The 13068-nt window shown below is 43.7% G+C and overlaps 1 protein-coding gene across 1 annotated transcript; it reads left to right on the top strand.

Moving 5' to 3' along the window:
* Positions 1-4153: 4153 nt before the first annotated feature.
* Positions 4154-9591, top strand: sost (sclerostin). Its single transcript, XM_084568330.1, has 2 exons — positions 4154-5041; positions 7567-9591. Exons 1-2 carry the CDS (start codon positions 4780-4782, stop codon positions 7968-7970), a joined length of 666 nt encoding a protein of 221 aa, XP_084424456.1. The 5' UTR covers positions 4154-4779; the 3' UTR covers positions 7971-9591.
* Positions 9592-13068: the final 3477 nt, after the last annotated feature.

The raw sequence follows: 13068 nt of genomic DNA on the forward strand, positions 1-13068 counted from the left end.
AAAAGAAGCTGTTGCCATAAACCATAACAGATGTAAAGTTGTCAGAGTCAATTTTGACATTTAGGTGCATATATTCTTGTCATAATCTTAGGTAAAGCATCTATCAGTTCTCGGAACAACTGCCTATGACTCATCTTGCACTGGGGGCGTGGACTATTTCTGCACTCAATGAAATGCTTTCTGGAAGTTTCATGTCCCTCCCTCCTCCTGTGTCTCTCCTTCACCGACCGCACGGTCGGCTTTGTCTCTCAGCTGGAAGTCCTGTGGGCGTCGCCCGCTCAGGCCGCTGGAGCTGACCAATCAGAACAGAATGGGCTTTTCGAAAGGATGGGCACTCTCCCTGACTTCCTGTTTTTGCGGCATACATGTAAATATACAGAATTAAATCACACCACACTAGCCATTTCAATGAACCTTTGTGAACTGAAATATACACCCTGTGCTGTGGCATAATAATGAGGATTGCTTCACATAATCCACTTAAAATCTGAGCTAAATATATCCAGATGTGTAGTTTCTTAAAATGTCAATATGATGCACAAACACTTCATAAACATCTGCATGTACATGATCACAGACGTTTCCAAAGTGTAACATCATCTGTACTCAGATTTGTGCTGTCACATGCAATAAAACAATGTACTTTTGACGCCCCATTTTTTTGAGCAGGAACTTGTTCCTAAATATACAGTTTATGACAGCTGCTCAATTGGAATTAACATTCAGGAATGATTCAAACCACAATAAAACATCAGAGTAATTATTACTGATCCACATCTAAAGAGAACACATCAACACATTTTCAGAAAGCTTGTATTGAATATCTTGTTTTTGCAAAAGAGAACATAAACATAAATTATACGGCTGTACAACAGATTTGGGTACATTTACTGCTGTAATACTGGGGCAGCATTTGATTTAGAATTAGAATTAGAAATACCAGTTATGGTATGAATGCTAGAAGCGTGCTTTTTCTGGTGGCATACTTATTTAAACAGTCTAATTTAAGCATAGAGTGTTGGCAAGAGAAAATGTACAAGATCTTGATCTAAATCTATAGTGCAGGACTTTTACAAATAAATTAAGATACATTTATTTAAATATTTCTAATCGGCACAGGTAAATTTATATTTTCCAGTATACTGAAGTTTTAAATCAGTGTTTTGTAGCAATTTGTATTCAATCAACTAGCTATGATTGTTTTACCACAGTGAAGAGTGGAGCAACCCAGGTGTATGGCAGGGTTACAAATGTAACTAAGGTTCTATGAATTCATTTCCACTTTCTGGTGGGCAGGAAGACAAAAATAAAATCTAAGAAAAGTTTCTGATACTCCAAATAAAGTACGTCACACACGTGTTAACACTGTTTGTGTAATTACTCTCACTGCCAGAAGGGGGAGACACATGTTCCATGCTGTACCTTTAAATAATTTAAAATTGGCGAGATTTTGATTTAAATTTCTACACATGAATTAACCAAGATTATGGAAATTTAAATTTGAACAAATTATATGGCTTAGCTGTTTAAGTAATTACTCGCACTACCAGAGGGGGAGAGACACGGCCCATATTGTACCTTTAAATAATTTAAAATTGGCGAAAAATTTCCCAAAAAAATACCAAAATTTAAATTTGATATTATATTACTTGACAGTTTGTGACACATTTCAGTTGGTATCAAATATACTCAATACCAAGCCCAGGCCTTATAGAAAACTATTTTCTTTTTCAACAGAGAGGCTAAAGAAGGGCAATAATTCATACTTAATCCAAGGTGTCACCATTCGTATCAGAAAAAAATCAAACCTCTTCATGTTCTTCTAGTCCTGACTGTAATATCTTTCTCGGGGCTGATGTGAGAACGCCAAAAAAGTCAAACCTGAGCCCGCTTTGCATAATTGCGGTAGACACACTATGAATAATTCCTTCACTCATACTAGACTTTAAACATTGCAGAGTTTAAAACAGGCAGCGCCGTAATAATATCTCCTTATTTGCTGTCAGAGGACTATATAAATGTGTCGGGGGAAAAGACGAATTTGCTTCCAACCTTTGCGATCAAGTAGTTAATTAAGTTTGATGATGAATCACACTTTGAAACACGAGGCACGAGGAGTTGGAAGGGTTTGTTTATAGACTGAAAACACTGCTTTTCTCCATTTCCATAAAAATTATGCTCCGCCATCTCCTGCGGCGCTGGAGGCCTTCTCGCAATCTGGTGCGCATCTGATTGTTATTTGGGCCTCATAGTACTGTTATCATGATAAAAAAAAAACCACTGTGCTGGGGCCCAAGGGTTCTATAAAAAATCCCAGAGAGGTCTAAATTTGAGACCGTGACTGACATCCGTCGCGATGTCGGCGAGAAAGGCTGTAATCAGAGCTGGCTTAGTGTAGACAGTGGGGACCATCAATCCCTCCCTGAAAAAAAAAAAAAATCTGGCACAACCTTAGAGCTGGAGGGTTACACACAATAGGAGGACATAGCTGTCTGCTCTGCTTACTTTAAAATGTTTTGGATCGTAAAACGGAGAATCATGCTCGACATCAGAATTCATAAATGTTACAAAAGTTCCATCAGCACTTGGTGAAAAATTCCTTCTGAGCTTCTCAAGGTGCAAGCTGATGTAGATTTTTTTTTTTGTCAAATAATTTTTAACTCCTTTCCAAAAGCTCTTGCACATCAGTGGCTATGTTTACATGGACGGTTTTTCTTCAACCTGACGGAAAGAAGTATGATCAGTAACTCTTGACATGCACAAAGTGGATGTGTCCTCTGTGGAGCATCAAATCTGCTGGAAATGAAACAAAAGAAGACCTGGGGCAAACATGCTCGGAGAGAACTGGACTTATTCCAACGAGAGGAAATGATCAGATCAAGCGTTTGCGTGGCTATTAGGCGCAAGATTTTAGCCACGACAGCTATTATCTCACTGCTGTGCTTTTCAGCTTTTCCTAACACACCTTTCACGCTATCCCCCCAAACAATATAATCCATGTTCATCTTTTGCTCCCTAAGGACAGATTTCATAAATATGTACAATGTTTTTCCACTTTCAGTCCACTCCCCGTGGTTCAGCTCCAGACGCTAACTGCACTTGACAACATCTCAACTTCGGTAACAGCTGTGGGATAAAGGAATTTGTAGATTAAGAGACAATGCTGCCTTAAACCTTTAGTAAACACATGCGTGCGAGGACACTGTTGAATGTGCAACATGTCACGTTTTCTGTTCTGTAGTAGGACTGCAGAAAGCATGGCTGGACTTGACTCTCCAGAAATTAGACTTTTGTGCAACGGTGAAAGGCCTCCTCGTCGTCACTGCATCTTCAGCAGAAAATAAAAAGCTTGGAGCCTCATTTTTCACGATAAAATCATTTTAATTTAGTGTTATGCTCAGTCATGTCCACCGCTTGGAACCGTGATGGACGGCCATCTGACCGCGGCTGCAAACCCTGATTTCAGGCTTGTATAAAACAGGAGGACGTGTATGATTATGGAAGCATCTCTGAGCCGCAATGAGCAGGTTCGGTAATGTGTTATTGACCAAGATAACCGCTCTATATCTCTGACTTTACTTTCTCCCTTTCGGGCCGCTATCGTGACTTGCCTCTGCATGACCATCAAACCCAGTGGGCACTAAAAAAAGACCAGTGTGATGCTAATGAGCTCTAATCCTATCTCTTCCCCCTCCACAAGTTTATTCTCCCTCAAGAGGGCAGTGTTTGAATGAGGGAGCCTCCATCTGTCAGCACTCATCATGTCGCTGGGATAAGGGGGATGCCAAGAACTTTCAGTCCTCGGTCCATATTATTCAAACCAGATATAGAACATTGGATTCTCATGAAGAACATTAGCTGAATTCAAACATAAGTGTGGTCTTATTGCAAGAGGAGGAAGGGGTAGGCTGAGAAAACACCAACAACAATAAATCCCAGCTGAGATTTATATTTATATATATATATATATATATATATATATATATTCTGTCTTTTATTTATTTTTCTCAGAATTGAACATCTCATTGCTTTGGATGTGTCTGCTGAGAGCCGAGACAATGTGTAATTAATGCGAGGGATGAATGATTCGTTTGTGCGCAGCCTCGTGTCAAACGGGGCTTGCATGTTGCGGCAGTGGAACAACTCGAGATCCAGTCCAAGATAAACCACCTCAGAAATACTTTTCGAGACACGTAATGCTGCGGAAGTCATTAAAAGGGGCGAGAAGATGCGTTTGTGAACTTAATTCCAACAACAACACCGGCAGGGGCGGAATGATGTGCGCGTCGGTTTTGTTTTCTTTCCCCCGCTCGTGCTCTCTCACTCTCATCCCTCGATCTCTACATCTTTACCTCCCCCTCCTTTTGTATATGTCTCCTTTCTCTTTTTATTTCTACTCTTTAAAATCTCCCCCTTTTTCATTCCTCTCTTTCTCTGTTCACCTTCTCACTCTCGCTTCTCGTGCCCTTTCTCTCTTTGCGCACTAACCCAAGCCTCCCCACCTCCTCCCCCTCCTCTCCTTTCTCAATGAATCTCTCTCCCAGGTTCGACCCCTCCCACTTTGTGTAAAGGCTTAATTGTCAGCCCCGACGGAAACTTGCGTAAAGCTTAAATACCGCGTGCGCCTCTCGCACTGAAGGTGGAAGTGACCAACGTGTCCAAAGCAGGGCATCTCTGGCGTGTTCTACTTTTTTTCTTCTTTGAGTTCTGGTTCTCCTCCTGGTGTGATACTTCTTTTTTTTTTGGTTTATCCGCGGCGCCAAGTGACCGACAGTCAGCATGCAGGTGTCTCTGGCCCTCCTCGTCTCCAGCTCGGCGCTCCTGCTGCTCCAGGGATGCTGCACCGCCGTGAAGGGATGGAAGGTACTAAAAAACGATGGCACGGAGATTTTACCGGAGTACAGAGAAAATTCTCGGACGCCCCAGGAGGCAATACTGCAGGCGTCCAACGGCAACAATAACAACAACAACAACAACAACAGCAACACAGTGAATAACAGGGCGAAAAGCGGCGGAAGGACGGCAAACACCGTTTCATTCAGTGAGTGCCATATTTTGAACTGGTTAAATCTTCAAATTGTTCAAATTTACAAATGGAAAATAAAAAATACAGCAGCAGATTCACCGTTAGTTTTATAATAATCATTACATTATAGCTTTTATTTGAGTTTTTATTTGTGGTCTCATGCGTAAAAGTGAGGAACATCACAGCTTTTTGAGGATAAAGATAATTTTTGACAAATTTCAGGTTAGTTCAATCTATTTTGTGAATAAGTATTTACTTAGTTCGGGTGATTTGACTTAAATTTAATTAAATTTTAGCAAAATTTAAAAAATATTTTATGTTTGTGATTCGTCAAATGCTTCAACAAAGCTTAAGTTTACCTCAAAAATATAAATTAAATTTGTCAGATTTTTCTCATTTGGTAATATAAATTTAGATGTGGGAAATCTAGGCTTTCCAGTTGACTATTTAATTTTTTTTATTTATTTTTACAGCACATAAAGACAACCTGCCTTCACATTCAGCCTCACTTTCACACCACTTCCCTGATTAGGAGCAGCTCTCTCGTGTGGGAAGTGTTTTTTTGTGTTTAATCCAAAGATGAGGGTGATGAGAGTGCCTCAGACGCACATTCTTGTGGTTTCTTCCCCTGCACAATTTGGAGCAGAGCATTCAGAGACACTCTTTTTTTTTTTTTTCTCTCTCGCTCTCCTTCTTCTTTTTCTCTTCACGTTGTCTTCCAGGTTGTTTCCTCTTCTCTTTATGCTATTAGTCAAGCTCTGCTTACGCCATAACTATCTGATTGCAACAACATGTCTCCCAAATAGAAAAGCACACACAGTTTGTTCTTTGGGGTGAAAGTCTTTTTTTGGAGGAGGGGGAGGAGGATTTAGAAATGGCTTTTTAAATGCAACACTGCCTTTTGAGAATGATTCCCACCTGTGGCTAGTGAGGCTTGTTTGTTCTGATTGAGCAGAGCATGCGGGATGATCTCGCGCCTGCTCTCGAGATGGGTGGCGCGATGTGTTTGCTTAATCACGGCCACTTCATTTACAGATCAGAGGAGGTGATTGATTAGATTAGAGGAGCAACCGCTGATGGAGCGAATTAGCACGTCAAGGTCAGTTATTGTGACTGATTTTGTCTTCAGGAGGTGGGATAAGCAATCACACGCGAAGCAAACAAATCCTCACACTAAACACTTGTTTTTCTGCTTCGTTTGTAGGAAACAAAAAAAAAACAAAAAAAAGACGGGGAAACACATCTTTTGTTTTCCCAGTGAATGCGAAGCACATGTGCTCGCATACGGAGACAGAAATCTCCTGGATTATTTTCTCAGTTTTGGTCCTGGGACAGCTCCCCCCGTGGTCCCCGTGGGGGTCACGGCGCAGGCTTTGACCACAGCCTGGACTCCCTCCAGTCCTCTCCCAAGGCTTGTCTCTCGGAGCTGAGGGAAAAGAAGCAGCTCACGCAACTGTACAGTAGTCTAGTGTGCGATGCTTTTTCATTTTCAGGCCACCCTCATTAGAAAGGTTTTCCTCCGACTGGCAGCAGAGAGGAGAGCAGGAAATGTGGAGGAGAAAAACTAGAGTTTGGGCTTCGTGAACAAGACGGCCTGACTTTTTTTTTATTTTAATGGTAATTGGTTGAAACTGCTGCCCAGTAGGACTTGTATACTACTGTGGTCCCTTCAGCAGTGGCCACAGAATAACACAAGATCAGGTTCTCGTGGGGAGAAAACAAAAAAAAAAAAGGAAGTCACCTCACATAAATCCTTTGTTCAGCCCTTTTTGCGAAGAAAGCCTCAGAGGAAAACAGATCCCTCTCTGAGTGTATCATTTCTGAACCAACAGTCCTTTTGCCCCCCCCCCCCCCCCCTTTTTTTTACACTCAGCTTGTAAAAAAAAAAAAACACGGGACAATAACTCATGCGTACGGCTGTTTAAAAGCTGTGGCTGAAATATAGGATTACAGGCTGAGTGCGTGGTCTCAAATCAGTCTGGCAAATGTCCAGTTTGCTCGAAAGTGTCCCGCTTTAAAATAACCAGACAGCTATTTACTCCTCCATCGCCACATACATTTCCTGAGGGGCCAGCGCCGAGTGCCAGCGCTTTTCTTCCAGCTCGGCTCGCTTTTGATTGAGCTGTTTAATGGCCCTCAGGTCTGGATTTGCTATCAGCTGATTGCTGCCAGCTGGATGTCTTTGCCGAGCCTTGTTGTCAGCTAATGATCGGAGCATGAATCAAATTCAGATCTGATCTCGATGGATCAAACCTCCACTTAAAAGTACAAATTGCGCCATTAGGTTGAATTTATAAAAGTGGACTCCTCGCAAATTAAATGCTGCCTCCAATTCAGATGCTATCTTATCCGTGTTGGTTTTATTTGACCGCAAGAAGGGGAGAGTCAGGAGTCAGGGAAAATGATCGCAAACTGGAATAAAAGACAGCACTGAAGCGGTTAACTTGCAACATGTCCATTCCAGTGTGCGGCACTTCAAAGTGTTTGTGTTGGGCTGATTCCACGAGTGTTTAACTGTGATATCCTGCTCTTCATCCCAGGTGCCTCGGAGCTGAGCTGCAGGGAGCTGCGGTCCACCCGCTACATCACCGACGGATCTTGCCGCAGCGCCAAGCCCGTCAAGGAGCTGGTGTGTTCGGGCCAGTGTCTGCCCTCGCACCTCATGCCCAACTCCATCGTCCGGGGCAAGTGGTGGAGGAACAGCGCCTCGGACTACCGCTGCATCCCGGCGCACTCCCGGACGCGCCGGGTCCAGCTGCAGTGTCCCAACGGCAACACTCGGACTTACAAGATCCGCGTGGTCACGTCCTGCAAGTGCAAGCGCTTCAGGCCCCACCACAACCAGTCGGTGGCCAAGGAGGTCCCGAAGGCGCAGCGCAACAAGAAGCGCTTGTCTCAAGATCGGAGCAAGAACAACACGCCACTGGTGGGCAACTCGTACTGATGCTCCTCTGCAGCATCCAGAGACCAAAGCGCACTCATACACACATGTTAACACAACACACCAACCAACATATCTCCCTTCAAATAGAGAGGGGATGCAATTTCAAGGAGAGCGAATTCATAAGCTAATTGCTAGGCTGATTGTAAGTCGTCAGTCTGTATTTTTCAGTCACTTGACAGCGTTATTTGTGAACTTTGCTTATTTGCATGAGTCAGTGCCAGGGCTTGCCACGACTGTGACTAGTCAGGGGATGCAGCGCCATGATGGATAATACGAAACATGTATCTGATCACCCCAACAGCTCTCTGAGCTCGGCTCTGCCTTCCACTCAGACAGATTTCTTTTAATGAGAAGTCCTCCCTGAGGCTTTGAACCCATCTGTACAAACATCCAGCGGATGCAGAACTACAGCTCTGTTTAAAGCTGAAAAGGTGTATCCGCGCTCCAAAGTGGTTGTAATCCATCTCCTTTTCGGCTGCATGTGCGTGGAGGAGACGGCGGCAGCTCTGGGGTCTCAGACGGTGGGATGTTGACAGCTTTTGAGAGGCCCTGGTGTGTACAGCGGTCCAGGCAGCGCTCTGGCAGCCCGCTAAAGGCCTCCCTCATCGGGATAGCTCCACGGCGCTCTCCGAGTCAGTTACAGTTTTCCCACAGCTAGATGCAAAAAGTCAGGAGCGAAAGAGAAAGCAGCGCTAACACCACAGGGCACGGGGCATTGCTGTGACTCCCCTTAATTACTAAATGAGCCCATTCCTGTGTTAGGATTTGAGTCATAAAAAAGCCATTTCCTCTAGACATAGCCGGTTCCTGTTTGCTGGAATCACACACAAAACAGTGCACATGGCGTGTAGGAGGCATAAAGAAAATGTGCGTGGTTATGTTGTTACCTAGGGGCAGAGAGCTCTCCAACACACCCACACTGGAATTCTTTCATTGCGGCGCTCAAACCATCCCCAGCCAAAATCCATCTGTCGTGTTAGCCTGCAGGATTCGAGACACCTCCACTCCTCTCTGCACCCATTCTGTAAATAGCTCAAGACAGGAATAAAAATAATACGGTTTTTATCATTGTACTGAAAATCCAGCGAGGAAGAGGAAGTGGCGATGTCCAGCCTGTCGCTGACGGACAACACAAACCTCCTTCCCCCGCCCCAGATTGGACTGAACTTCGCCGAGATTATCCGCAACGCTTCCTGTCAGCGCTGTGTTGTTTTCCCGCTTGTATTGCTTCCTGATTTTATTTTTTTTTAAGGTTGTCTAAGCTGTGCCGGCGATGTTTGCTTCCGTGTGTGTTTTGATATGGCAACTGGAACGAGGGGGTTTTGTCGCGTGGGCCGAGGGGCGCGGCGCGATTGTACATATCATATCTGTGCGGTGTTCTGCGACGGAGGGCCCTCGCGCGACGTTTAAGGAGAAGCAGGCGAGGGAGCGAGGGCTGCTCTCAACAGACGCAAAGAAGGACTGTTACAAAGAATGAACTGCATATTTATTTTTTATTTCCACATTTAAATTATTTATGCAACCTTTTGTAGTAAATGATAGCCATTATTGTCATATAGTATGATAGAGACCTTGGAAGTGAAAAACTGTACAGAACCCGAATAAAGTAAAGGAAGATATATTTGCAAAGAGTTGGCTTATTTGGTATCATTTGTATTTGAAGGTGCTGCAGGTGACTCATCCCTTTACTAGCCTTTATAAACACGATATAAACAGTTAATAAGCGACTTATGACATACTATAATGTAGTTGTAGGCAGATTTTGTGTGGAGTTACGTTATGATGTGCAATAAATCTTTTATTTAAGTACAAAATATTTGGGGTTAAAGTTTGTAACTGTACGTGCATTTTTGTCCGCTGTCCATGCAAAGAAAATCAGCCGCCTGGGAAGTTGAGGTTAGCCACTGTTTGTCTGCTCAACTTTGCAAACCGAGAGGAATCCTCTCTCTTGACGTCTCAGTCACAACATTTCTTCGCTCACTCTCCGCCTCTCCTCCCTCAAGGCTTTGAGCTCCGCGCACCGCGAGCTTCGGAGTCCAAAGTTTTGTGGATGCTTGCCGTATCTGGAGCAAACACGCCAACAGAAATACGAATTTTCGCCGAAACTTTGGGCTTGACCTCGCAGTCCACGGACTGAAAACCTCCCTCGGGCTAAGTGAGGTATTTACTTTTAATTACTGGGACAAAATCTCCCTTAAATGACCAAATAAACCACGGTGCAAATACAAAATAGAAAATCACTGTGGTAACTGTGACTGAGAGCTTCACTTGTGCCAGGGCAGAGCTGTGGATATTAAATTTCACTACATCATCCATAATGTGCACTCATTATGTCATTTTCAAGCCCCGGTTTCCAAGAGAGAACAGACATGCCATGAGTTTACTCAGGAAACTAGCATGGAATAAGTTTCCCAAGAAATTTAATCATACATCCTTAACGGCGGTTTGTGAAGTACGCATATTGATGCTGACAAAGCATGTGAACCGACCTGCAGGTGACCCAAGCAGACCTGGGGAATACCAAGGTGCACGAGAAGTCAAGAATGATCTACTCCCGACGAACGTTACGAGCCTGCGACACTCGGTTTAGGCGCCGATGCGAAGTGAAATCAGGGGCAGGTTTGAATACCAGGTGCAGAAGTCTCTGAGGGTGAAGTGTAAGAAAAGTTCACAAACAGTTCCTATTGAGTCATGGCCTCTATGAGGAATATTTATAGAACTGACAGAGTGTCCACAATGCAATGATTAACGTCTTCCTTTGTCCAAATGCAGGAGAGGATTGCCGTACAGGAAAGAGAAAAGTGATGCCTTGTCTCTGAGCACAATCTGTATCGAGCTCATCTTTCAGCTCACAATTTGGTCAGATAAAACTCTCACAGCACATTGCTAATCGACTCGTCTCCGTCTCGCCACGTCTTCAGTTTATGTGTCAGTGTCGAGATACAGTTCCCAAATGCGCAGTCGTCCTTTGAGCTCGCATGAAGGAATGGTAAAATATCTCGTTTCAGCTTTGCGCGGCGCAGACTTCTTGTTTATCACACGCAGTCAGAACATTGTCTAAAAAGCAGCCACTTGAACGGCTCAGACGCTGTCAACACAGACTTAACTGATGTCCTGCCAGTTGCTAAAAGACACAGTCAAATAAAATAGATTGTATATCATCTGCAAATAAAGAGATGCCTGACTGATGCTTGTTTTTGCCAGCGGAATGCGTCTCACAAAAGCGAGTAAAGATCTCCGCTGTTGACTGCAAAACAGCACCAGTGGAAAGTGGCTGGAGGTGACGTTCGTAGCATGTGAGGAACTTTCTCTCACGCGCCAAGAGCTGACCCGTATAAATGGCTTTAAAACGTCGGGTTTCTGCTCAGACAGTTGTGCAACTCAGTGATTCGAGCCCCCCAAGACGTTTATTGAGGTGGAATATATTTACCAGAGTACAAGAGCACATAATACTCAGACTTATACCGAGAGTTACATAAAGTCAAAATGCCTCAACAGTAGATTCACCTCTAGGCCTTCCAGTCTAACTTTTCCAGGAGAGGATATTATTGCTCCGGTCAAACACATATGGACAATGACGGATGTACTTGGAGACGGATGTTTGTGCTCCACCAACCACTCCCTTATCAGGTCATGAACACTAATAGCCTAAAACAAATGGAAACCAGAAGAGATGTCTGGCTGCCTAAAGGAATGAGGAACGCACAAGTTCAACTAATTTTGTGTTCTTCCAGCGATACAGGCTTTGGAAGGTGGATAGTGTTTCCTGCAAGCCGAGAATATAATTCTCATCAGGGAAGGGAGAAGCCGGGGTCAGGACGGAGGCGAGACTGAGGATGTCCTCCTATGTTAACATCAGCATCCCGACAGCCGCTACGATGAAAACACACCATCTCCGCGAGAGTAGGATTAGGTGACACTTTTCCAGAGATGGACAGAAGCAACGTACGGGTCAGGGGCCTTCCACTGAGCCATGTAAGCCTCGGTCTCTCAGCTGAGGCCAGGCATGTAGAGAGAGGCGAGCCAACCATATGTGCTCAGGACAACAGGAGGTGCAGAGGATAGGAAACAGGGCTGTCAACAAACAATTCTAAACAACCCCAGCAAGCCCCAAGGTTCTGGAGGCAGAATGCGTTTCCTCGCTTAATCATCCCCTTATGGGCTAAGAAACACCCACAAAAATATTAATCAGTTTCCGTATTTCAGGAAATAAGTGATTTCCACCCTGGAACAATAATAAAAGAAGTTCAGTCCACCATTTAGATTGGGCTTGCGGATATTTGTACCAGAGCTACAAAAAAAAAAAAAAAAAAAAAAAATCTGTGTTAACTTACCAACTTTTTCAGGCCCTTTATGTCAAACGTGAAAGCTTACATGTGTAACTGCTGCGACTGCTGTAGACCGTGCCTGGAGGTACGTAAAGGTCAATCTAACACGTGTAGAAATGACAGTATACACAACCCGTCATTTGGCAATTAGCTTGAGGTCGACAGACCTGACGAGTCAGGGAAAAGCTGACATGAGCAAGGTCAGTACCTCCCCACACAAGCAATTAAAATGTCTCTGAACATTTGATGCGGTGTACACTGTTATGCTGTGCATGTGTAACAGCGAAACTGCTGTTCACCATCTTGTCACAAGTACAAGCAAGGTTATTTAGCAAATCCTTTTTGCTAATGGCTGCTTGAACCCATGAAACTTTTTCCTAACCCTATTTAAACGTAAAATTTTCTTTGAGAATATTTAATTTCATGGCTTATGGTTCTTTATGAGCACTACCTCTGTCAGACACAAAATGACGTTTCATGCTAACAGTTGAACGTTTGTTATAATTGAAATTTCCATCCTTGGTTTGGTTTGCTGGCTAACCTACCATGATGTGAGAAGCAGCTCCTAGCTAGCCAGCTAACTGTTCTGCTGTTGTTAGCTGTTTTTTCAAGCTGGACAGACAGTGTACACTCTACTTGGACTTTATCTGGTTAGTTTTGATCATTAAGCATTACCGTCACGCAACGACCTCCAATGATTTTAAAAAAAAAAGGTCCAGAAACTGCAGTTTGTCTAGTGGCCACTTGAGGTTGCTTCAAAAGTCAGTCAA

Source organism: Chelon labrosus, assembly GCF_963514085.1.
Source record: "Chelon labrosus genome assembly, chromosome: 19".
Taxonomy (NCBI): Eukaryota; Metazoa; Chordata; class Actinopteri; order Mugiliformes; family Mugilidae; genus Chelon; species Chelon labrosus.